This window comes from Chiloscyllium punctatum, chromosome 9, assembly GCF_047496795.1.
Source record: "Chiloscyllium punctatum isolate Juve2018m chromosome 9, sChiPun1.3, whole genome shotgun sequence".
NCBI classification, from domain to species: domain Eukaryota; kingdom Metazoa; phylum Chordata; class Chondrichthyes; order Orectolobiformes; family Hemiscylliidae; genus Chiloscyllium; species Chiloscyllium punctatum.
Window position 1 is genome coordinate 101064919 of NC_092747.1, and position 24172 is coordinate 101089090.

General features: G+C 38.4%; 1 protein-coding gene across 3 annotated transcripts in view; it reads right to left on the bottom strand.

Annotated features, from left to right (window-relative positions):
• The window catches only part of pibf1 (progesterone immunomodulatory binding factor 1), a 155058-nt gene that overhangs the window by 19421 nt on the left and 111465 nt on the right, over positions 1 to 24172 (bottom strand). For 2 of the 3 annotated variants that reach the window (XM_072577979.1, XM_072577978.1), the window contains exons 14-15: positions 23793 to 23895; positions 5541 to 5671 (exon numbers count right to left, since the gene is read on the bottom strand). In XM_072577979.1, coding sequence (XP_072434080.1) covers positions 5541 to 5671; positions 23793 to 23895 — 234 coding nt within the window. The remainder of the gene's footprint in view (positions 1 to 5540; positions 5672 to 23792; positions 23896 to 24172) is intronic. The other variant, XM_072577980.1, reaches the window with a different exon arrangement.

A 24172-nucleotide genomic window follows, 5' to 3' on the forward strand; every position in this document is an offset into this window, starting at 1 on the left:
CCTGGAAATCTGTGTCTCACACTTGCATTTCCATGCTATTTTGTGTTTAGAATTAGCTCAGTGAGTTTAACAGTTCAGAAGAAGTGCTCAAGATCTACCAACAATTTAGGTCCACATTTGTGCTGTTTTTCCATTAATTTGAATTAGGTTAAAGGAGTGCACTATACTGTATTCCCAATACTCCATGGGTCACAAATTAAATAGAACTACTTTTCCCAATTATCAAGGTGACCAATTAAATGCCTTATCCATATCAGGTCTAAACAATATGCAACAACCTGGTTTCTTAAATATATTTATTGCTTTACTTTCAAAATAAATTTATTCAATGATGAAACATTAATTAGTTAACATACATAGTCAGTAATATGCAAGTATGAATGCTGATTCCTCTAAATATTCCCAAAATATACACAACCGCACAAACTTACTCTTCAGAAAAAAAAAGAAAATTTCTCAGTTTTTCTTGAAAAGAAAATAATAAAACATATAATGTTCCAGAGTCTGTTGCTCTGACATTTTCATACCTGTCTCAGGAGTCTTGAAGACACAACTTGTTTAAGAAATACAAGCTTGAGATATTCCCTCAAACACACTTTCAAAAGAGCTAACAGGTTTCATGCTGAACTCAGCAAGAGGGTTTAAGTTCAGAAACTGGAAAAATCACCTAAGAAGCTTGTTCTTAGCAGGCTTTCGTCCAACTGATTCCAATAAAACAAGAATCTCTCTAAGCCAGTCACTCTTCAAAACAACCCCAATAGGTTCTACAGCAAAACAAGCAACTATCACATCATATGAATTTACAAAAATTAGAAGAAATCTGTCCACAGTGACCTTGGAATGAACTTTTCAAAAGAAACCACTCTAGCTATTTCTACAAAGCTTGAAATAAATATTTTTTTTCTGAAATCCTTCTTAACGTAAGATCTCTAAACAATATCAAATATGATGCATCTTTTAACATTGAGAAAGATCTGAAGAAAGTGTGAAAATGCAACATGGGAAGTTTCTGTTTCCTTGACGGTTTTCGTGGTAAAAGTACAACCTGCTGATTGTGGAAACGGAACACCTGGGACTACATAACAATCTTGTGACGGCAAGAGAAGATAAGATTGAAAGCAAGAGAAGAGTTATGAACTTCTGCAAGAAGCATCTTCTCTGAGGACATTTTCAGCCAACAGGGTTTCAAATATATTAGATTTCAAATCTTGTCTGACAGGGGTTGACAACTGATGCCAAAACAGGGAATATTTCTGTTAGACGATGCACCTTGGAGCTACCAAAATAAACTGTTGCTGAGGATGGTTATCCTCATACTTATTGCCTGGTTCTTTGAGAATGGTTCACAAATATCCAAAATGTTAGGACTGTCAGAGGCTATATCAGATAAGTTATTGTGAAGGCAATGAAAGTCTGTGTCACATAAATTTAAAAATGCTTTGTTAATTGTAAACAATAAATCTAGTCCCAAAAGACCTAAATCTTGCTTAGTGCTGCATAAGACTTTTTTAAAAACTTAATTCAGGCTCAGGTCACAGGTATAATTTATTCACCACCCCAAGCTCCAGCTCCAGGTCATTATCTTTTTTTTTGTTGCATTATAGACAGGCACTTTAAATTAACTCAATATTGTTACTGATGATTTGTAGATATTCTGACTGAGGCCTGGTGATAGTCCTGGCAAACAAATTCCAATTTAAATTCAAGTTCAACTAAGGTTCAATCTTAGTAAAACAGATTCAAAACTGAACTAAGTTTCAGATATGGCTGCAAGATGTAAAAGAAAGTTACTGTTTCATAATGCATAGGTGTTCAAAAGTACAAGATGTGGCTGACAGGTACTAAGATGGACTCCTTTTATCACCACTTGAGTTACATGACTTGGTCAATCAGCAACAGGATAGGATAGGAAAAAGGCAAAGCTAGCAAATATGCATTAACTAAGCCCTCAAAAAATTTGACAATCAATGCAAAACGCTGACGTTTTGGTGTATGTGCAAGGAGTGTTCAATATTGAAATGTGGTAAGTTGACCTTAAGTTACATCAGCCGTGGCAATGTTTATTGGGTAGATAAGATGAACAAATGCTTTAGTAGGAAAGCCAGCTCGTTCTGTTAGATAGGTACAACAAAATCATTGCAAAAAGATGAATATTTTGAATAACACAAATGCAGGTCAAAACATAAATTTGGTGGTACTGTTTGGGATTATAACAGTATTTACATTCCAAATTGTTGCATTCAACATGACTTCAAACATATTATTTAATTGCAGTATTATTTTCTGATTTTTGATTGACATCTGCAGTCCAGCTTCATGGGACTAACCTTATGTCATGTCTGCCTTAACTGGCTCTGGCTGTTTTGAGCTCTGGCTTATCATGTTTCTTGCAGAGTCCCTCAATGATGCTTTGTTGGTTCCTTTGTCTTGATTATAATGTCTAAAGACCATAGTCTGAGCCCTAACAGGCATATTAATGGCAGTCCAGATCTACTTCCATCACTTTCCTTCATTTTACAATCATTTTGTGTCTGCAGACTGCCTGCCATTGACAGTGGATGATAACAGTTTCTCAGCTCAACTTGGAGTAAAGCTAAGGGACTCTATCCCTTTGTCATTTTCTCAGGCTGCATTACGCTGTGGAGAACTTTTGTGTTTGATTCAATCCTAAGCTCCGATGTAAACCTCACCTCCCACCCAATACTAGAAAACGTTATTTCCATGTCTGCACCATCACCTACATCATTGTCACTAATCCTGTATCCACACAGCTATCAATTATAAACTGGATTTCTGGAATTCGTCATCCATTGCCAACGTGATTCAACATAAGCTCACGGAAAAATTATAAAAAGGAATTAACATCTTGATAGGTTTAGGAACTGCAGGAGAAAGCGACGACTGCAGATACTGGAGATCAGAGTCGAAAAGTGTGGTGCTGAAAAGCACAGCAGGATGCTGCCTGACCTGCTGCACTTTTCCTGCACCACACTTTTTGACTAGGTTCAACTGCAGAATGTTTGAAAAGCTAAATACAATTTTTCTAAACAACATATTAGAAAAAGTATGAGTGCAGCTTAGTATGATACAAGAGCTCTCAACCACACATTGCACATGCCTGCTACAAAGCCTTGGCAATATCTTGATTACCACTTGTTAAGTTCACTTCCAAGCCACACAACAACTTGATATGGAACTGTTGGTGGAATCTTTCCAATTTGAACAAGGTGGGCATTGGCAAGTGAGTTGGGAAACTAGGATGAATTTAAAAGAAATGAGATTTGCAAAAATAGTCCTATTATGCAACCAAGTTTTGAACAGTAAGATGAGAACTTCAGCAATGAATGATGAGAAGGTTTTTTGCATCCATTGTACACATTAGCATGCCATTATTATCTGATTTTGCCTCAATGACAAGTCATATCCAATCCTCCTACCTGCAGACAGAAATTACAAAGCGACTATTCCCAACATGAAAGTCAGAGTGGGTACCGAGTGACTATAGCTCACTGCTTGCCTGTCTGGGCTTCCACCTTAAACTGCAGTTACCAAACATCTCAGGACACACTCCACAGGCAGTGACCTATCCACAGAGGTTGGCATAAGGCCAATACTGACTCACCGCACTTCAATACTGCAATATGGAATGCATCGGCATCTTTTATTGTAATGCTGTGGCCAGGATATTTTGCACCCAGGGACAAGCACCCATTTCACAGAGTGGACCAGGATGCACCTCAGGGTTTTTCACTTGCTGTCTTAGCAAGCATTCTCTTTGTGCTCATTTGGATGCTCACTGAATCTCTGCTTTGTCTTTTTCTGTGTTGTCCCCTCAGCCAGAATTTAAATGCTGACAGTATCACTGTCTTGCCTTGCTATTTAACACAGACAGAATGCCAGGCAGCTTGTAATGGTTGTCAGCAGTCATGTTTCTCCTGTGGAAATGTTTTTGTAAGGCACCATGCTCTGTTAATGCCATATCTGCACTATATGCTAGCAATGCTCAAGACCAGAACACCAGAACACCAGATGTGTATCAACCAAATGGCCATGCTTCAAAGTCTAAGGGGAGTATTCCTCAGCCAAGTCCAGGGGTCCTGGCACACTAACTGAAAGGCGGAGGTATTCAGGGTCAGGGGTTCTGTCCCCCTACAGTCTTCTTTATGAATGTGCACTTGCACAGAAATGTCAGCTAAGCCACCTACCTGCACTGAGAAATGGTTATTTTTGTTTCCCACCCCACTATGTGTATGATGAAGGGCAACCTCTGGCTGACGGTACTTGACAAAGGTGCACGGCTGGCCTTTAAACAGTGCCAGCAGCGGGAATCACAGGCAGTCTTAGCAGTGGTTAATATTAATGCCTTTGGCAAGACAAAAGATAATATGAGGGAAGTGTCATAGAGACATGGTGCATAAGTACTGAGGCAAGAATAAATTTCAGGGATTAAGTCATGAGGACAGATTTTGCAAATTAGGTATGTTTTCTCTCGATTTAGAAGGTAATGGGGCAATCTGATCAAAGTCTTCAAGATAGCAGGAAAAGACAGGGTAGATAAAGATAAACTACTTCCACTGATTTGAGATTCTAGAACTGGGGACATAGTCTTAAAATCAGGACTAAATCGTTGAGGAGAGATGTTAGGAAGAATTTCTACACATAAAGGATGATAGAGATTCAGAATTCTCTTCTACAGATGGCACTTGATGCTAAATTAGTTGTTAACTTTAAACATGAGATAGATAAAGTTTTGTTCAGCAAAGGTGTTAAGGCAAAGGAGCCAAAGGCAAGTGCATGAAGTTTGGCCATTGATCAGTCATGATCTCATTGAATGTTGGAACAGGTTTGAGAGTCTGACTGGTATACTACTATTCCTACACTCCTAAAGACAAATGATGCTCCTCTTAGAAGAGAATTCCTGTGCCTTTTACCAATGTAATTTAGGTAGTAGCAACTTTCTGCACATTTTACTCGGCTTCCCACAGCTGAATGAGTTGACAGTAAATCAGAGAGAAATTCAACATGGTCCATGGATATTAAAGGTGAAAATTAGTTTGCATTTTTCTAAACATCAAATGTTTATAACACAGAAATGAGCCATTTGTCCCTGCAGGCATATACAAATGTTTCTGCTTTACCAAAGCCTACACTTACCTTACTTCAACTAGCCCATCAATCTATCATTCTATTTATTTCTTCCCCATATGTTTACCTAGGTTCATCTTGAATTCACCTTTGCTATTTATCCCAACCATACGATAGCAAGCTCCACATTCTAATCAATCCTTGGGTAAAGAAGTTTCTGCCAAATTCCTTTTTGCATTTAGTAGTGGTCTTCTTAGATATGTGGCCTCTAGTTCTGTTCTTGCCTGCAAGTGGATACATCATCTTCATGTGTATTCTATCAAATGATTTAACAGATTTAAAGACCTCCAACACATTGCCCTCAGAACTTTAATTTCTGGAGGAAGAAACAGCCCAGCTTGTTTTCTTTTCTGATAAATATAACCTCAGTTAAGCTAATAGTTGTTGATATTTACCATATTTCATTCTCCAGTTGTGAAAGCTTTTCTTTATAGGTCTGAATCTGAGTGTCTCTCTGGCGTACTGTCTCAATAAGATAGCTGTAAGGTTGCTGTGCTTGATTAAGCAAGGTGTTGGCATTTGCAAGCTGGAGAAAGAAGACAAATATCTTGTGATAATTACTAACAATCTTATTGTGTAACACTGTTGAAATATTCACAAAATCAATCACCAATTGTGCAATAGCTTCGAACATAAACTTGAAATAATTATAAATTAATTTTTTTGGAAGGGACAAAAAAGAAATGGTGAATCGCTTGATGGCATTTTAAAGCAACAAAGACAATGGAATGATCAACATTCGAATGAATACTAACACCAGTGATTTCATGGATTCTAATGGATATAACTGTTAGTTAGTGGTTATTAAAACTGAGTTTTCAATTCATTTAATCAATTAACATTAAGCATTTAGACTCATTTGTGGTCTGACAAAGGATTATTTACAGTGCCTATAAAATATTCTGTTTAACTAACACTCAAAGAAGTGGCAAGTAATACACTTAAAGGATTTAATTTATATACATTGCTAATGCACGACAAGATTCACAAAACAGTCCTTATCAAGTCATACCAACTGCCCTCTCACCAATACTTAACTTATTATCTTTGTCCCAAAGGTAACAGGACTAGATTTATATGGAAACATACATGGTATATGTGTCAAAAAAATCCAGATATTACAAGACCAGGAAAAAAAATAAAACTGATAATGAACAAGAATCCAACAGCAGATAAAATGCACTTACAACAAACACAGTTTGTGGATTATCATGTCTCTACTATTTTAACAAATTGATTCCTGAGCCTCTTGGCAAATGCTGGAGGGGTTTATGGTCATTTTCAGACTACTGATCCTAGTCATAGAGTCATATAGCTTAGTAACAGACCTCTGGCCTACTTCGTCCATGCTGACCAGACATTCCAATCTGACCAAGTCATATTTGCCAGCATTTGGCCCATATCTCTCGAAACGTCCATTCACACAAATGGCTGATGTCTGGTTTGCACTTGCACTTAAACGTGTCCTACTCATATCCCTATCCAGATGCCTTTTAAATGTTCTAATTGTGCCTTCTCCAACACTTCATCTGGCAGCTCATTCCATATACACATTTTGGGCTACAGGTTGCTGCAAGTGCAAACCAGACATCTGACATTTGTCTGAATGGACAAGCAACTGTAGATCTCCTTAACAAATTGGATTGAAGGATTGAAAAATTATTTTTTCTGTGTGAAACATTTACCCCTCTGTCCACTCTCACCTTAAACAAATGCAATCTTTTCGACTCCTCCCACCCTAGGAAAAAGACCATGGCTATTCACCCTATCCATGCCCCTCATGATTTTATAAACCTCTATAAGGTCACCCCTCAGCCTCTGATGCTCCAGGGAAAATAGCTCCAGCCTATCCAGTCACAGATTCATAGAGATGTACAGCATGGAAACAGACCCTTCGCTCCAACCTGTCCATGCCGACCAGAAATCCCAACCCAATCTAGTCCCACCTGCCAGCACCCGCCCCATATCCCTCCAAACCCTTCCTATTCATATACCCATCTAAATGCCTCTTAAATGTTGCAATTGTACCAGCCTTCACCACTTCCTCTGGCAGCTCATTCCATACACGTACCACCCTCTGCGTGAAAAGGTTGCCCCTTAGGTCTCTTTTATATCTTTCCCCTCTCAACCTAAACCTATGCCCTTTAGTTCTGGACTCCCTGACTGCAGGGAAAAGAATTTGCCTATTTACCCTATCCGTGCCTCTCATAATTTTGTAAAACTCTTTGGTTACCCCTCAGCCTTTGACGCTCCAGGGAAAACAGCCCCAGCCTATTAAACCTCTCCCTATGGTTCAAATCCTCCAAACCTGGCAACATCCTTGTAAATCTTTTCTGAACCCTTTCAAGTTTCACAACATCTTTCCGATAGGAAGGAGACCAGGACTGCACGCAATATTCCAACAGTGGCCTAACCAATGTCCTGTACAGCGGCAACATGACCTCCCAACGCCTGTATTCAATACTCTGATCAATAAAGGAAAGCACACCAAATGCCTTCTTCACTATCCTATCTACCTGCTACTCCAGTTTCAAGGAGCTATGAACCTGCACTCCAAGGTCTCTTTGTTCAGCAACACTCTCCAGGACCTTACCATTAAGTGTATAAGTCCTGCTAAGATTTGTTTTCCCAAAATGCATCACCTTGCATTTATCTGAATTAAACTCCATATGCCACTTCTCAACCCATTGGCCCATCTGTTGTAATCTGAGGTAACCCTCTTCGCTGTCCACTACACCTCCAATTTTGGTGTCATCTGCAAACTTACCAACTGTACCTCTTATGCTCGCATCCAAATCATTTATGTAAATGATAAAAAGAAGAGGACCCAGCACCGATCCTTGTGGCACTCCACTGGTCACAGGCCTCCAGTCTGAAAAACAACCCTCCACCACCCTCCGTCTTCTACCTTTGAGCCAGTTCTGTATCCAAATAGCTAGTTCTCCCTGTATTCCATGAGACCTAACCTTGGTAATCAGTCTCCCATGGGGAACCTTGTCGAATGCCTTACTGAAGTCCATAGAGGTCACATCTACTGCTCTGCCCTCATCAATCCTCTTTGTTACTTCCTCAAAAAACTCAATCAAGTTTGTGAGACATGATTTCCCACGCACAAAGCCATGGTGACTATCCTGAATCAGTCCTTGCCTTTCCAAATACAGGTACATCCTGTCCCTCAGGATTCCCTCCAAAAACTTGCCCACCACCGAGGTCAGGCTCACTGGTCTATAGTGCCCTGGCTTGTCCTTACCACCCTTCTTAAACAGTGGCACAACGTTTGCCAACCTCCAGTATTCCGGCACCTCACCTGTGACTATCGATTGTACAACTATCTCAGCAAGAGGCCCAGCAATCACTTCCCTAGCTTCCCACAGAGTTCTTGGGTACACCTGATCAGGTCCTGGGGATTTATCCACCTTTACCCACCTCTCCCTATCCAGTGCTGGCAACATCCTCGTAAATCTTTTCTGTATCCTCTCAAGCCATGTGGTATTTTCCACATCCAGCCATATATGGTACCGGTTAAGGATTGCTTGAGGTGGTTCTCTGCCACAAAGTCTCCATTGTCTTGGGCCTAACTAGATTTTATAAATATCAAGTCTATAACAAACACACTGATTTATAAGGGAACAAATTGAATATTTGTGCAGTTTCTGCAGTATTCAAATTGAAATGTCTTTGCAATTATTAAAATATTATTTTTGAATAAATTATATTGTTGGGGGCAAAAGGGAATAGCAGATACACCATCTTAAGCGTATTGACAGAATTGACAGTGTTCTTAGTTCGGAAGGTTTGGGCCTTAACAGCAATAAGTGGAACTATATTTGGTCAGGAATAATTACTAGGACCTGCGAGAGCTTGTACTAATACATCAGGTTTCTCTTAACATGAGAATAGAATTCCTCATCTCCAACCACAGTTAACAGGTGACATCAGTAAAAGAGTGGAGCCAGTGTAACATGAGCATTAAACAGAGATGTGACAAATTAAACCCAGTTCCATACTTTTTCTAAATTTGTCAAAAATTTTATCATCACCGTTTAAAAGCTATGCTGGAGCACCAACCTCAACCTCTATCCATCCGTGTCGTGTTCACTGCTCCACGCCTCAAACATCACCCAATACAGGGTGATTTCAAGGCTCTCTGTGGCTTAGAGATTTACCCAATTTACATAATTGCTCAGTCACTAATCATCAAAGTGCTATGGGCGAAACCTCAGTTTACGTTTACTGTCAAAATAGAATGATGCAGAAAAGTTATTCCGCACAAAGAAAGGTGCATGATCAAACATGATATTCAAAGGTTCTCAGTTGAGATTCCCCACTTCACAATGACTCAACAAATAAGGCATCTCACTGTCTACCTCATAACGGAAATGCATTGAATGGTGAAAATTTGCAATACTTACATGATGGATACAATTTAAACTCTCAACAAGTAGTCATGAGATCTAAGTGTCCTTTTAATTCTGTGATGTTTTAATTACTCATTCAATAGTCCTGGCACTAAAGACTTGCCATTACAAGTGTGGAGTCTCATTCCTCCTGGTTTTAATTGAAACTTTTTTTTAAAATGAAAAAATGTACAATTAAATTCCTTTGAAGCTTTTCCTTACCTATTTTCCCCGCTTGCTCAATCTAATCTTTTCCCTCTTCGTTTCTCCTTTTGTATTTCAAGTTTTTATTTTGAATTCATTCAGTCCACACATTTGTAATCTTTAAACTGTTAACTTCACAATCCTTCAATCTAATTTATTAAGGAGATCCACAGTTGCTTGTCCATTCACACAAATGCCAGATGTCTGGTTTGCACTTGCAGCAACTTGCAACATAAAATTTTAAAAAGACTAAATCTGTCATATCTTGTTATTTTCATTTCTACAACAAATTTTCAACCAGACTGAACCAGATTAAATTTTTTACATTGATTTCCATTCCTTACCTGGTACCAATTAAAGGTGAACAACTTCCCACATGCTATTTCAAACATCAAGTTGAAAAGACAATCGCTAGAAGCCAATAAGGGACTTGTTGAACCCAGTCAACTCAACAAAAAAACAGCCTTCAAGTCAATAACTAAATGCTACACTGTCAGAACTTGCTAGGTTCACTGGATGGTCATTTATAGCTAAATTGTCAAAGTCACTCTGTAATACATATTGAGGAAGTTGAGCAACACACATAATCGATGCATAACACCAAAAGACTGTCAGTTAGATGTACTGACTTGTCATTTCTACCCCTGTAAATTAGATGATTGTAATAGACATCACAATTACATCAATTGCTACTGTGAGGATAAAAATTATTTCTGCAGTGTAACATGACCAGCTATGTCTGGCTGAATATAGCATAAAACAGTTTTTGTTCTTTAATTGTTTTATGATAAATTATCCCAAAGCTGACCCTTTAAAAGCGGGCCTAAAATTGCTTAACTTGAAATAATATTTATTTTTACTTGCCTATTGGATCCAGTTTACCTATTCACTTAACTATTGCAAGTGAACACTTCCACCACCCAATTTCTAGCCTCCCCTCTGCACCAGACCACATGTGCTACAATTCCAGCTTCCAATTAGCTCTCCTGATGGTTCTCACAAAGTTTAGGCCTCCAATCTGATTCACAGAATCATAGAATCCCTATAGTGTGGGAACAGGCCCTTTGGCCCAATAAGTCCACATCACACCTCCAAAGAGTGTTCACCCCCACCAAATTTCTCTCTAGCCTCCAATCTTCCATCCATACCTTCATAACTGGTAGCCTTTCAGATCCCTCCATTCCTTTCTATTTTCTGCTGGGTCCCCAGAAAATTAACCGGGTCGCTGGATTAATAGTCAAGTGATAATACCACAGCCTCAATGCTGCCCAATAACTTATATCGTTCCTTCATTGCAAGCCATTTCCACCTTTAATAGCTTCTATCCCCATTCGGTCCTCTATCACTTCATTTCCTTGGTGCTAATGCAAATAATTTTAGCTATGTCACACTGTAAGTCGGAAGTTCTGGTCTGACAAGAATTTCTGTCTCTTGACGTACAGCAGCCTGGATCCCTTACACTAATGGTAGGACTGGAGGAATGGAACTAAGGCAAGCAGCCTGGTCTGTTTTGCATTTGGCAGCAAACATTAACCAGGCCACAGAAATGTAAATGTTAATGTGAAATGCTGAAGGTAATTTGACCTCTGGCTATTTTTAATGATGTTTGCAAATTTCACATTCCGCAAAACATGCTTCGCTACATATGCAGTTTTTAGATGCCTTTTAAAAAATTAATAGTGCAGCCAATTTTTAATAAATTCTGAAAATGATCAGTACCTTTTCACAAACCTTTGGCAAACATAAAAATTGCCTCTGCTAATCTCAGTTTACTTCTAAATCTAGATGATTAAATCCAGCCTAATTTGCCCTCTCTTGTTTATAATTGAAAGATCAGAAACAGTAATTTTAAGAATTTTCTTTCCTAAATTTCTTTTGAAGTTAAATCATTGAGTAACAAAAATACTGTGAAAATAAGCACAGACTTATTTTAATTCAATTCAAAAAAATCTTGTTTATGGCAAACCTCAAGAGAATTTAAAATGTTATTTGTGTTTAATTTGTGAATATTTGGCTCCATGGCAGCATCCGAGGAGCAGGAGAATCGACATTTCGGGCATAAGCCCTTCTTCATTCCTGAAGAAGGGCTTATGCCCGAAACGTCGATTCTCCGGCTCCTCGGATGCTGCCTGGCCTACTGCGCTTTTCCAGCACCACACCTTTCAACTCTGGTCTCCAGCATCTGCAGTCCTCACTTTCTCCCAATGTTTGGCTCCATTCAGAGAATGGCATCATGAATGTGTAAATGTACCTTTTACATATGATTATGTTGAAAGATTATTCCAGCGTTTAGTTTTTGATATTTCATAATTCAGTTAATAACACATATTAATTTGAGGTACACATTTAAGCTTTTGATGTTTCATAACAGAGAGTTCCTGAAAAATGCAAGATTTAGAGCATTTCTGTTTTTCAGTATTGGGGCTCTGCATAGTCCCATTCCCTGCAGTACTACTTGCTGATGACTAGTTTTGCTGCATGCCTTTCTAAAGTATATGTATCCCTTCCAAATCATCTTGGATTATGATCAAATGGGACTTTTGTTATTCTTACTCTATTAGTTCAGCATGCTCTGCTGGGACAGAATGATTGAGATCATGTGAAAGGACCAAACATGTTTAAAACTGTTGGCAAAAGCTTAAAAAATGCATAAAATCTATCATTTTTATGTTCAGCTTAAAGTAGTATGACACATTTTGGATGAGTATTTTTGCACCAGTTCCCTACTTGGAAAATAAAATAACAATTCAAAATATGCATATTTTTAGAATTCTATAACACTGATGATTCTCAAAAAAAAAACACATAACTGCGGATGCTGGAAATCAGAAACAAAAACACAAAATTACTGAAAAAACTCAGCAGGTCTGTCACCATTTGTGGAGTGAAAGCAGAGTTAATGTTTCGGGTTCAGTTTCCCTTCCTGAGAATTGATGGTTCTCAAGTTGTGCAACTAGCTATATGTAATTAACAGCTTCAACAATTAAACACAAATCAAAAACAGCAAGTTCTAACCCCTGGGTAAACTACCAGGTCAGTAATTTTACCACTTGAATTCATAGCAGTTCTGTTTGTTTGCCCTTGATCTGTAGAATACTTGGGAACAATGTTTTCCTTCATGCTCTGTAAATTACTTTGAGGTATGAATTCTTAATATTTAGCTATATACATGAGACTCATGCATTAGAGTCAGCAATTTTGGGACAATGGATGTAACAAAGATAGGGAAAAGATTTCTCATGGCTCATTAGTTCAACAGATATGTCAACAGCTAACTGTAAGGAATCAACAAGTATCAAGGAAGTGAAGAAGCAGGAAAATAATATTCGGACAGATATGAAAGATTAGAGAAAACATGTGGAAATAAAATTCAAATCTTACCTACTGAACAACTGTTCTGAAGAAAATTTCTCATTATGCTATTTTACCAACATCACTTTGGCACTACGATATAAACAGTTTTATTAAAAATGTAAGCTCCCTCATTATAATCAATTATCATCCCTGTTCGGGTCAATAGCCATTCTGAAAACTGAAATTAAGCTGGAACACTTGTATTAAAAATCAGCAGTTGCAGAAATAACCTATGTATGTATGTAAGTAAGTTAGCTCGCTCAGCTTGAAGGTTTGTTTTCAGATGATTCGTCACCATAATAGGTAACATAATCAGTGAGAGTCTCACTGTTACCCAGTATGGTGACAAAACATCTGAAAACAAACCTTCAAGCTCAGTGAGCTAACTTACATACTTTTCATCAATCTGAGCTACAAATCTCATCAAAAATCGATAACCTATGTATGTTTAATTTGCAAATATTATAATAAAGCTTTTACTTAGTACAAACATGATCTGAACTTGGAAACGGTAAATGCATAATAAGTAGCTGAAATTTCCTTTTAATTTAAAACTGTTGGCTTTCAGCCTTGCAGGAATACAACTTGCAGTTAGTTCAGCCAGCAAGTTAGAAAATCACATATATATCATGCCAAAGGAAGCAATTGATCAAAGATAATAGTCTCTGAACCCATTTTTCTCTACAGTTAATAAAACAGAAATTCAAGACACAGGAACTGGTCAATAGTTGAAGTATTTGAGCCCTTGCTTTTTAACTAAATCTTGGTGAAATTCAGTTCCAATTTCTTACAACATGAACTGTTTCATTTACATTTTCATCAGAAACCAAAATGTAGCATTACAGAGCTGTACTTAAATATGAGTGTCCTGGGAATCAGTTTCAGTGATTCAGACCCATTCTTCAGATACTGAAGCAATCCACATCTGCATTAGAAAGACCATGACAATACTCAGGCTTGGACTGATAAGTGACAAATACCACACAAGGGCCAGACAATGAGAATCTCCAAGTACAGCAAATCCAACCATCATCCCTTAACATTCAATGGCACTGCCATCACTGAATCCACCACTATCAACATCACAGGGATTACCATTGATGTGAAACTGAACTGCCAAATACAAACTGAGTGCTGGGAATTCTGCAATGGGTAACTCACCTCTCCTCAAAAGCCCATCATCTGGAAAGCACAAGTCAGAAGTGTGATGAAATACTCTCCATAATCCAAGAAGAGTTCAGCTCCAGGAAGTGAATTTAGAACAAAGAAGCCCACTTGATAAGTACCACATCTAACAGGTGCAACATTCACTTCCTCTACCACTAATGCACAGTGTGTACAATCTACAAAATGCACTCAAGTAATTCACTAAAATTCTTTAGATCACACATCCCAATACTTTAGGTAACCTCTATTACCTAAAAGGACAAGTGCAGCAGACGAATGGGAACCTGAAAGTATCCTTCCACATACAAAACAGAACATTACAGCACAGTACAGACCCTTTGGTCCTCAATGTTGCGCCAACCTGTGAAACCAATCTGAAGCCCATCTAACTGACATTATTCCATTACAATATGTTTATCCACACACCATATATTAACTATTACCCCATTCCTTCACTTGCTGTGTCAAAATTCTGTGATTCTCTTCCGAACAGTTATACCTAGACTGTATGGATTGCAGTGATTAAAAGCAGCAAACCATCTTTTCCTGGGCAGTTACGGATGGGCAATAAATGCTGGTTGTGCCAGCAAAGTCCACTTCCTCGAATGAATTAAAAATAAATGATACACACTCTCAGCATTGACAGTGTGCATGAATGGCTCCACATGGAGACTGAATTGACTCTGGCTGGACAGAAAAATGTTGCATTTGCCTGAATTCAACATCTATATTTTTCATTTTCAGAAGCGAAAGTGTGAATCTAGTTTCTGCAGTTATATAGATCTGTCTAATAATCGCAGTAACTTCAGTGAAACAGCTCAAATAATTTTAGTTTTAAAAATATTGAAGAAACAATAGCAACTCAAGCACAAATGAAATCTAGGCTGGTAGTGTAGGTAATTATGTATGAACTAGCACCTTTCTTAGTAAAGCGCATCATTACTGGGGAGGGCAACTCACTTTTGATGTTGCCAGAGGACAGAAAATCTAATGCTCTTCTTCCACTTTAATTATATCTAATAGAAATATAAACAGAGCTAAATTTCTAAGCTTCTGAACTAGTTTTACATCTACCATGACTTCAATCTGGTGCCGTTTCCTCTTTTTTGCGTGATGTCTGGATATGACTGACATTTCCACAGATATATTCCATTTTCATTGGAGATGGGATCACTTATGGAAAGTGGCTGCCATGACAACAGTAAAATCTAAATTTCTGATTGAGACATTGTGTACTTGGTTAGCATAGTTTGGATCTTACTGAAATCTGGTGGACCTCCTCTGATAACCAGGAAAGAACACTCTTGCAATTCATACCAATTTCTTTCAGTTATTTCCATAGCCATGGCCTCATCAGCTCATGTCAGCCTATCACCTTTAATCAAAAGCTTGGCTGGATCTGATCGTTTGTTTAGATCTATGGTAAGTCATCACAAGGGTTGATTTCAAAGTTTGAACCATGTGCAGAGTCGGAAGTCACGTGACGCCAGGTTATAGTCCAACAGGTTTATTTGGAATCACAAGCTTTTGGAGCACTGATCCTTCATCTCACCTGATGAAGCAGCAGTACTCTGAAATCTTGTGATTTCAAATAAACCTGTTGTACTATAATCTGGTGTCATATGACTTCTGACTTTGTCCACCCAGTCCAATATCAGTATCTCCAAATCATTACATGCGCAGAGTGACAGAGGAGTTTTCTGACTTCAAGAATGTAATCTGCGGCAGAATTACTTGGCAACTGCTTAGTTTCAAAGAATCTCATTTTTACTTGTCCCTAATTCGAGTCTGGCATCACACTAATTTCAGAACAGTCTATCAGACTGGGATCTCTGAAACAATACTGGCAAGATGTCACCTCAAAACCATCTGGTTCCATCATAGTGAGAAAAATATTTACTACATCCCTTACTTTATTTAAGATAATAGATGAGTAAATGTCCCACACGAGGGCAACATACAGGTCATAGTCTCTAATCTGTCCCATTGATTGAGCTATCCAATTGACCCCACTCTCCTACTTTATCTCTGTTTCCCTACATTTTATCTCTTTTGAAAGTTATGATAAAACTGTTGCAAGATTACATCATATTTGCAAGTTTAGATTTCAAATTAGTAGCATATGATTGTTGATTACTTTTATGAAGGGTTTTAAAAAATATAGTCAGAATCATGACCTAATTCAGTATATGTTATACAGTAGGTGAATACAAGCCCCCTGGATTGATAAGAAGATTGATTGTGTGGGTAGGAAGTAAACATTGAAAGGCATTAGCTTACTTTTGATTTTGAGTATTCAAGAACTGATTTTAGTATAGAAAAACAGAGGTTAAAACCTCTTGGGGCAGCTTTGGAGGATACCCATCTGGAGTCAGAAACAAATACAACTCATGTAGAAAGAAATATAGGACAGTTAAGGGAAAATACAATTACCCAAATGTAAAAGGTAGATGTTTGAAACTGGCAAAATAACAGTGTTTGGTTAGAAATCTACAGATTATTAAAAGACTGAGAAAGCCTATGCTTTCATTTTCATCAGCAATCATGAAAGATGATCTCACAATTGTCAGCATAGAACTGGGAGAAGCAGTTAACTGGAATCTGAAGTTTTCATATGGAAGGGAATTCTTTTTTTGATTTGACTCGCTGCAAAGGGATGATGCAAAGGGGAATGGATGAGACTATTCTGAGATGCGTTTTACGATTTTGCAAACGGCGCTCTATATTGAGACACCTTTTTTTTGTGCAATAGTTTTTTTTATTGTTGAAGACAACTTGTAGCCTTATGTTCCTATGCTTTGGTGAATGACCACCATGCTCAATAAAATAAAATTATCAAGCCAGATTTCATTCTGACCTGACTTCTTCAGTAGTAATTATAACAATACCACAAAAGAATAGAACTTCAACTTTTAGATCTAGTCTATCCTTTTCCATCACTATTTTAAAACTAATAAAATTATGGTCACTGCCCCCAAAGTGCTCCCCCATTGACACCTCAGACATCTGCCCTGCCTTACTTCCCAAGAGTAGGTCAAGTTTTGCACCTTTTCTGGTAGGCACATTCACATTCTGAATCAGAAAATTTTTCGAACACACTTAACAAATTCCTCTCCATCTAAACCCTTAACATTATGGTAGTTCCAGTCTATGTTTGGAAAGTTAAAATCCCCTACCGTGACAATCCTATTATTCTTACAGAAAACTGAAATCCCCTGACAAACCTGATTCTCAATTTCCTGCTGATTATTAAGGGGTCAATAGTACAATCCCAGGAAGGTGATGGTCATCCCTTTCTTTTCTGAGTTCCACCCAATTAACTTCCTTGGATGTATTCCTAGGAATATCTTCCCCACGTACAGCAGTAAGAGAGAAATCAGGAGGGGAAAAAGAGGCCATGAGATAACTTTGGCAAATAGGGTTAAGGAGAATCTAAAGGGATTTTATAAATACATTAAGGACAAAAGGACAACTAGGGAGAGAATTGGGCCCCTCAAAGATCAGCAACGCAGATCCTAGGGGGAGGATGTCCTATGTGTGAGGCCACAGGAGATGGGGGAAGATACTAAGTGAGTATTTTGCATCAGTGTTTAGTGTGGACATGGAAGATATAGATTGTGGGAAATAGAGGCGTCATCTTGAAAAATGCCCATATTACAGAGGTAGTGGTGCTGAATGTCTTGAATGCATAAAAGTGGATAAATCCCCAGGACCTGAGGTGGTGTACTCTAGAACTCTGTGGGAAGCTAAGAAAGTGATTGCCAGACCCCTTGCTGAGATATTTGTATCATCAATAGTCACAGGTAAGGTGCCAGAAGACTGGAGGTTGGCTAACTTGGTGCCATTATTTAAGAAAGGTGGTAACGAAAAGCCAGGGAAACATAGACTGATGAGCCTGACATCGGTGGTGGCTAAGTTGTTGGAGGGAATCCTGAAGGACAGGATTTACATATATTTGGAAAGGCAAGGACTGATGAGGGATAGTCAGCATGGCTTTGTATATGGGAAATCATGTCCCACAAAATTAATTGAGTTTTTTGAAGAAGCAACAAAGAGGACTGATGAGGGCAGAGTGGTAGATGTGATTCAAATGGACTTCAGTAAGGCATTCGACAAGGTTCCTCATGGGAGGCTGGTTAGCAAGGTTAGCTCTCATGGAATACAGAGAGAACTAGCCATTTGGATATAGTACTGGCTCAAAGGTAGAAAACAGAGGGTGATGTTGGAGGGTTGCTTTTCAGACTGGAGGCCTGTGATCACTGCCGTGCCACAAGGATCAATGCAGGGTCCACTGCTTATCATCATATATATAAATGGTTTGGATGTGAACACAGGAGGTTCAGTTGGTAAGTTTGGAGGTGTAATGCACAGTGAAGGTTACCTCAGAGCACAATGGGATCTTGATCAGATGGGCCAATGGGCTGAGGAGTGGCATATGGAGTTTAATTTTGATAAATGTGAGGTGCTGTATTTTGGAAAAGCAAATCAGAGTAGGACTTACACACTTAATGGTAAGGTCCTTGGGAGTGAAGCTGAACAAAGAGACCTTGGAGTGCAGGTTCATAGTTTCTTGAAGATAGATTTGCAGGCAAATAGGATAGTGAAGAAGGTGTTTGGTATGCTTTCATTTATTGGTAAGAGTATTGCGTATGGAGCTGGGAGGTCATGTTGTGGCTGTACAGGACATTGGTTAGGCGACTTGTGAAATATTGCATGCAATTCTGGTCTCCTTCCTATCGGAAGGATGTTGTGAAACTTGAAAGTGTTATGAAAAGATTTACAAGGATGTTGCCAGGGTTGGAGAATTTGAGCTTTAAGGAGAGGCTGAATAGGCTGGGGCTGTTTTCCCTGGAGCGTTGGAGGCTGAGGGGTGACCTTACAGAGGTTTATAAAATGATGAGGGGCATAGATAGTCTAAATGGACAAGTTCTTTTCTCTGGGGTGGCGGAGTCCAGAACTAGAGGGCACAAGTTTAGGGTGAGAGGGGAAAGATATAAAAGGGACCTAAGGGGCAACCTTTCCACACAGAGGGTGGTGCATATATGGAATGAGCTGCTGTAGGAAGTGGTGGAGGCTGGTACAACTACAGCATTTAAAAGACATCTGGATGGGTATATGAATACGAAGGGTTTAGAGGGATGTGGGCTAAAAGCTGGAAAATGGAACTAGACTAGGTTAGGCTATCTGGGTCGCATGGACGATTTGGACCGAAGGGTCTGTTTCCATGCTGTAAAACTCTATGACTCTATAATCAATGTTCACTACCATTTCAGGTTGTGTGGTTCTGGGCACTGAAATTGATTTATAAAATAACAAAAAAAAAGTCTCTTTCCCCACCCTTGGTTTTCTTGCAAAGTATCATAACCATACATATTTAGCCACCTTTGCCAAATAGCAGTGTTTTATTGAAAATAACCAATTCCAACATATTTTACTGAGCACTGTGTTTATACGCTATTACTCTACATTTACCATCTTCAAAGTAGTTTCTTTAACGGATAATAAATTCTTTGGTCATCAAAATGCAAAGGAAAACTACACCTAAAGTCTTCTTAACTTATTCATTAAAGACCACAATGTGCACTGTCACAGTTTAAACTGTAGAACTCCTAGCCTGCTCATAGCCACAGCATTTATATGGCTCGGCCAGTTCAGTTTCTGATCAATGATAACCCCTTGTATATTGATAATTTGGAAATGAGCAACGATTATGCCAGTAAACAAGAAGTGATGGTTAGATTTTGGCTTGTTGGAGATAATCATTGCCTGACACTTGTATGCTGCAAATGTGACTTGCCAGTTATCAGCCCAAACATGGACATTGTCCAGGCCCCTTACTGTATATTAACATGGGCTTCTTTAGTTTCTAAAGTGCCATGAAAATTGCAGCTCAATTTCTGTAAACAAATATTCGAAGATGGAGGGAAGATCCTTGCAACAAATGGGAAGTACTTTGAACAGAAACATGCTTTCCTTTGAAGTAAAATGCATTAATAGTGGTTGAATTCTATTAGTGATTTCTCACATTCATGGCTGGTATAGACAGATGTCTCGTCTTTCAGGGAACCAAGAAAATAGGGAATGGGCTAGAAAGTGGAGTTGGTACTCAATGATGGAGCAATCTTGACAGGCCATGTGATCTATTCCTGCTCTTACCTTCTTGTATCATGATATCAAATGTTAACAGTGAAGAATTTAATGAGCATGCTGGGATTATTCTAACTGTGACACGTTAATTTGGGGAATATTTAACAACTCTCACACCTATAACAATATTAAATACACACATGATACATAACAAAAAAATCATTTTAAAATTTGTACTTGATGAGTTAAATGATGACACTGATTATATTTTGGGAAGTAAACTAAAACATATTGTATTCACGGTATTAGAACAGAAATAATAAATTTAGTCTAACAAAAAAAAAGCAAAATACTGTGGATGTTGAAAATCTGAAAAAGAAATGGAGAATCTTGGAAGAACCCAGCAGGTCTGGCAAGCTTTGAGGCAAATATGATTGTTCTTCAACACCGATTCTATTGTACATGAATTATAACAAATTTTAAAGAGGAACTGTGTAGAGATTTGCAAACCAAATTTAAGGTTATAAATTAACTGACATTGGTGTATTAATCTGTTGAAATAAAGACTTTAATAGCGCTCTCATAGCAGGCAAAAAGTAGCTCAGAATCTACAAGATAACTATATTTCAGTGTATCCTGCAAAATAATAAATCCAAAAGGACAGTATCAAGCTGCCAATATATAAATCTCAGAACAAAGTCTAAAGAAACACAGACAATGTGTATATGTCCACAGGTATAAATGACATTGAAAGCTGGTAAGTTTTTTAAAAAAATGCATATTTCTGAGCTTGTCAAAACTTGCTTATTATTTCAAGCAAATACCTTTTCGACTATTAGCTTCATATTAAAAAAAATGTATGACTGAGGAAGATAATTAAAGGGGGAGGGGTAGTAGAGGCAGAAAGAAAAAGAATCAGGGGCCCACAAACCAGGAACGAGGACCAGGACTCAGGATATCTCCCTTGGGTCTAGACCACGGAATGCAATGCAGGAGGAAGTGTTGATTCAATGTGATGGATGTTTAATATTGGTTGCCAAAAAAGAGGGTTATTCTATGCTAAGTGTTGAGCTTATGTCGGCTGAACTGCATTTGTATAGTTTGGAACGTATCACCTACCACCACCTAACACAATTTCTGGTTGTGGACAGATATGTAATCTATCAGGCTGATGTTTGGATTAAAATGTAATGGGTAAATGAACAGTATACAAAAAGCAAAGTTAAAACATTATGATTCAAGCCTATATTATTACTGGACAAATCAAACTGCAGACTTAAAGCTGGCTTGATGGATTTTTTTTAGTTTAAATTAGACAGTTTTATGGCGAAAAACTATCACATAATGCTAATTTTAATCATTAAATAAAAGCTCGATAATGCAAAAGAAATTTAGGAAAAATAGAGTATCTCATGTCATCACCATATAAAACAATCTGAAATATTTCAAAACACATGGTAAAATACAATCCCATCTATCCCAACATCACTTTACAATAGCCAAACCCTTGCATTCCTTTCTATATTTCATCTACAGATTTGACTTATCTGTTCCTTTTGATTCCTGCTCTTAACAGTTTGATAGTCTTTGCCTTGATTAGTCACATAACTGAGCTTAAACTTTCTTAGCTTCAAATAACCCCTTCAGCGTTTTACCCAAACCCTTCTGTTCTGGAACTTTTAAACAAAACTCTAACACTGAGGTAATGTATTTCCTATTTATTCCAAACTAACTCCCTTTTCCAGGGGAAACTGTTTCTTACATCAAATTTCAACTAGGACTGTGAATGGAAGCCAAAAGCGTTCTAAGCTGTGAACTTGTTGCCTAAGGAAAAATAAAATCTGCGAAGCCAAAAGCAAACTAATAGTTTTCATTGTATACTTGCCCCATTGTAGAAATCTCACAATGCAAATAAATTCCCATTATCAATCCAGGAACTTGCAGTCTCTTTCACTCTGTTTATTAAAACGTAACACAGCTCCATAAAGTCTGACAAGATTCAATTCCTTACAGTGTGGAAATAGGCCCTTCAGCTCAACCAGTCCACACTGACCCTCTGAAGAGTAACCCACCCAGACCCATTTCCCTCTGACAAATGCACCTAACACTATGGATAATTTAGCATAGCCAATTCACCTGACCCGCACATCTTTGGACCATGGGAGGAAACCGGATTACCTGGAGGAAACCCATGAAGACATGGGGAGAATGTGCAAACTCCACACAGACAGTCGCCTGAGGTCGGAATCAAACCTGGGACCCTGCTGCTGTGAGGCGGCAGCAGTGCTAACCACTGAGCCACCGTGCTCCTCCCACCCCCCAGCAAAACCTCCAGAAACACTGATCACAATCCACAAGCTCAAAATTTAAACTCAAAAATAAATGATATTCACATATACATAAATCACATACGTTGCATGACAAAAATAAGTATATGCCTCCCTCAATTTTTGAAGCAGCAGATGCTCCTCCCATGTTATCTCTCAATAAGTTCTTGAAACATAGACTCTTGCTTCTCATGTTGAAAGACTTGAATGAAGCCACACATTCAGGCCAATCTATTCTCAACTAATTATTGAACTTAGCACACACCAAATCTCGGCATAACACTTGCTGTCAAAGAATAATTGGTCCTGTTCCTGCAGACAACTCATATCTCTAACTTATTTCAATCAAAACACTTTTCCTACAAAAAGCTCGGGAGTTCACAAACATTATTTATACTTACAGGATAGGTTGAGTCAGTGATTAGAGTCAAGAGTATGGTGCTGGAAAAACACAGCAAGTCAGGCAGCATCTGAGGAGCAGGAAAATCGACGTTTCGGGCGAAGGGCTTTTGGCATAGATTTTGCCTGACTTACTGTGCTTTTCCACACTCTCGATTCTAATCTCCAGCATCTGCAGTCCTCACTTTTGCCTGATTCAGTGATTAGTGTTGAATACTTTGAATGACTTGCTAGGTGGATTTTAATCCAGGTATAAAACCACTGACCGAGCTATGCACAGAAGGATATTAGGTGAAAGTGAGTACTGCAAATGCTGGAGATTAGATTCAAGATTACGGTGCTGGAAAAGCACAATAGGACAGGCAGTATCCGAGGAGCAGGAAAATCGACGTTTCGGGCACAAGTCCTTCATTAGGAATGAGGCTGGGAACCTCAGGAGTGGACAGATAAATGGGAGGAGGCACATTCCCCCCAGCTCCACCTCCCTCTCATTTATCTCACCACCAAGGCTCCTAACCTCATTCCTGATGAAGGGTTTTTGCACACAAGAATATTGTAAACTGTGCATATTCTCAGCCCTGATCTGAGGTACAAATATCAACCAGTCTACAATATGCCTACAAATTGTAGAAACAGCAAGTTGTAATTGACGTTCATTCAGTATTAACAATCTGTTGGGTACAAAATAATTCATTTTTGTCACATAATTTACCTCTTGACTTAATTCATTAGCATGGACCTTCTGACAATCTAAGTCTCTACGAAGGAGTGAATTTTGCTTTTCCAGTTGTAACAACCTTCTTGCAAGATGAACACTGTGAAGAAAAACAGTGCAATAGCAATTAATGGACTGAAGCACATTTTTTCAATGAGAGTTGCAGAGTCACAGATTCCATTTTGTTGCTACTAAGAAATTTGCATATTATGATTCAAGGATTATGTGATTGAAAGGAGTACGAAGCTACATTTTTGACCAGTATCAGCTTCAGTCTTTCAAATAGCTTGCATTTGTTCAATGATGTCAGATTAGGCAGAATATCTACCTCTTAGAGAAGATTTTAGAAGGGGTTAAAGGCAAAACACTGGATACTG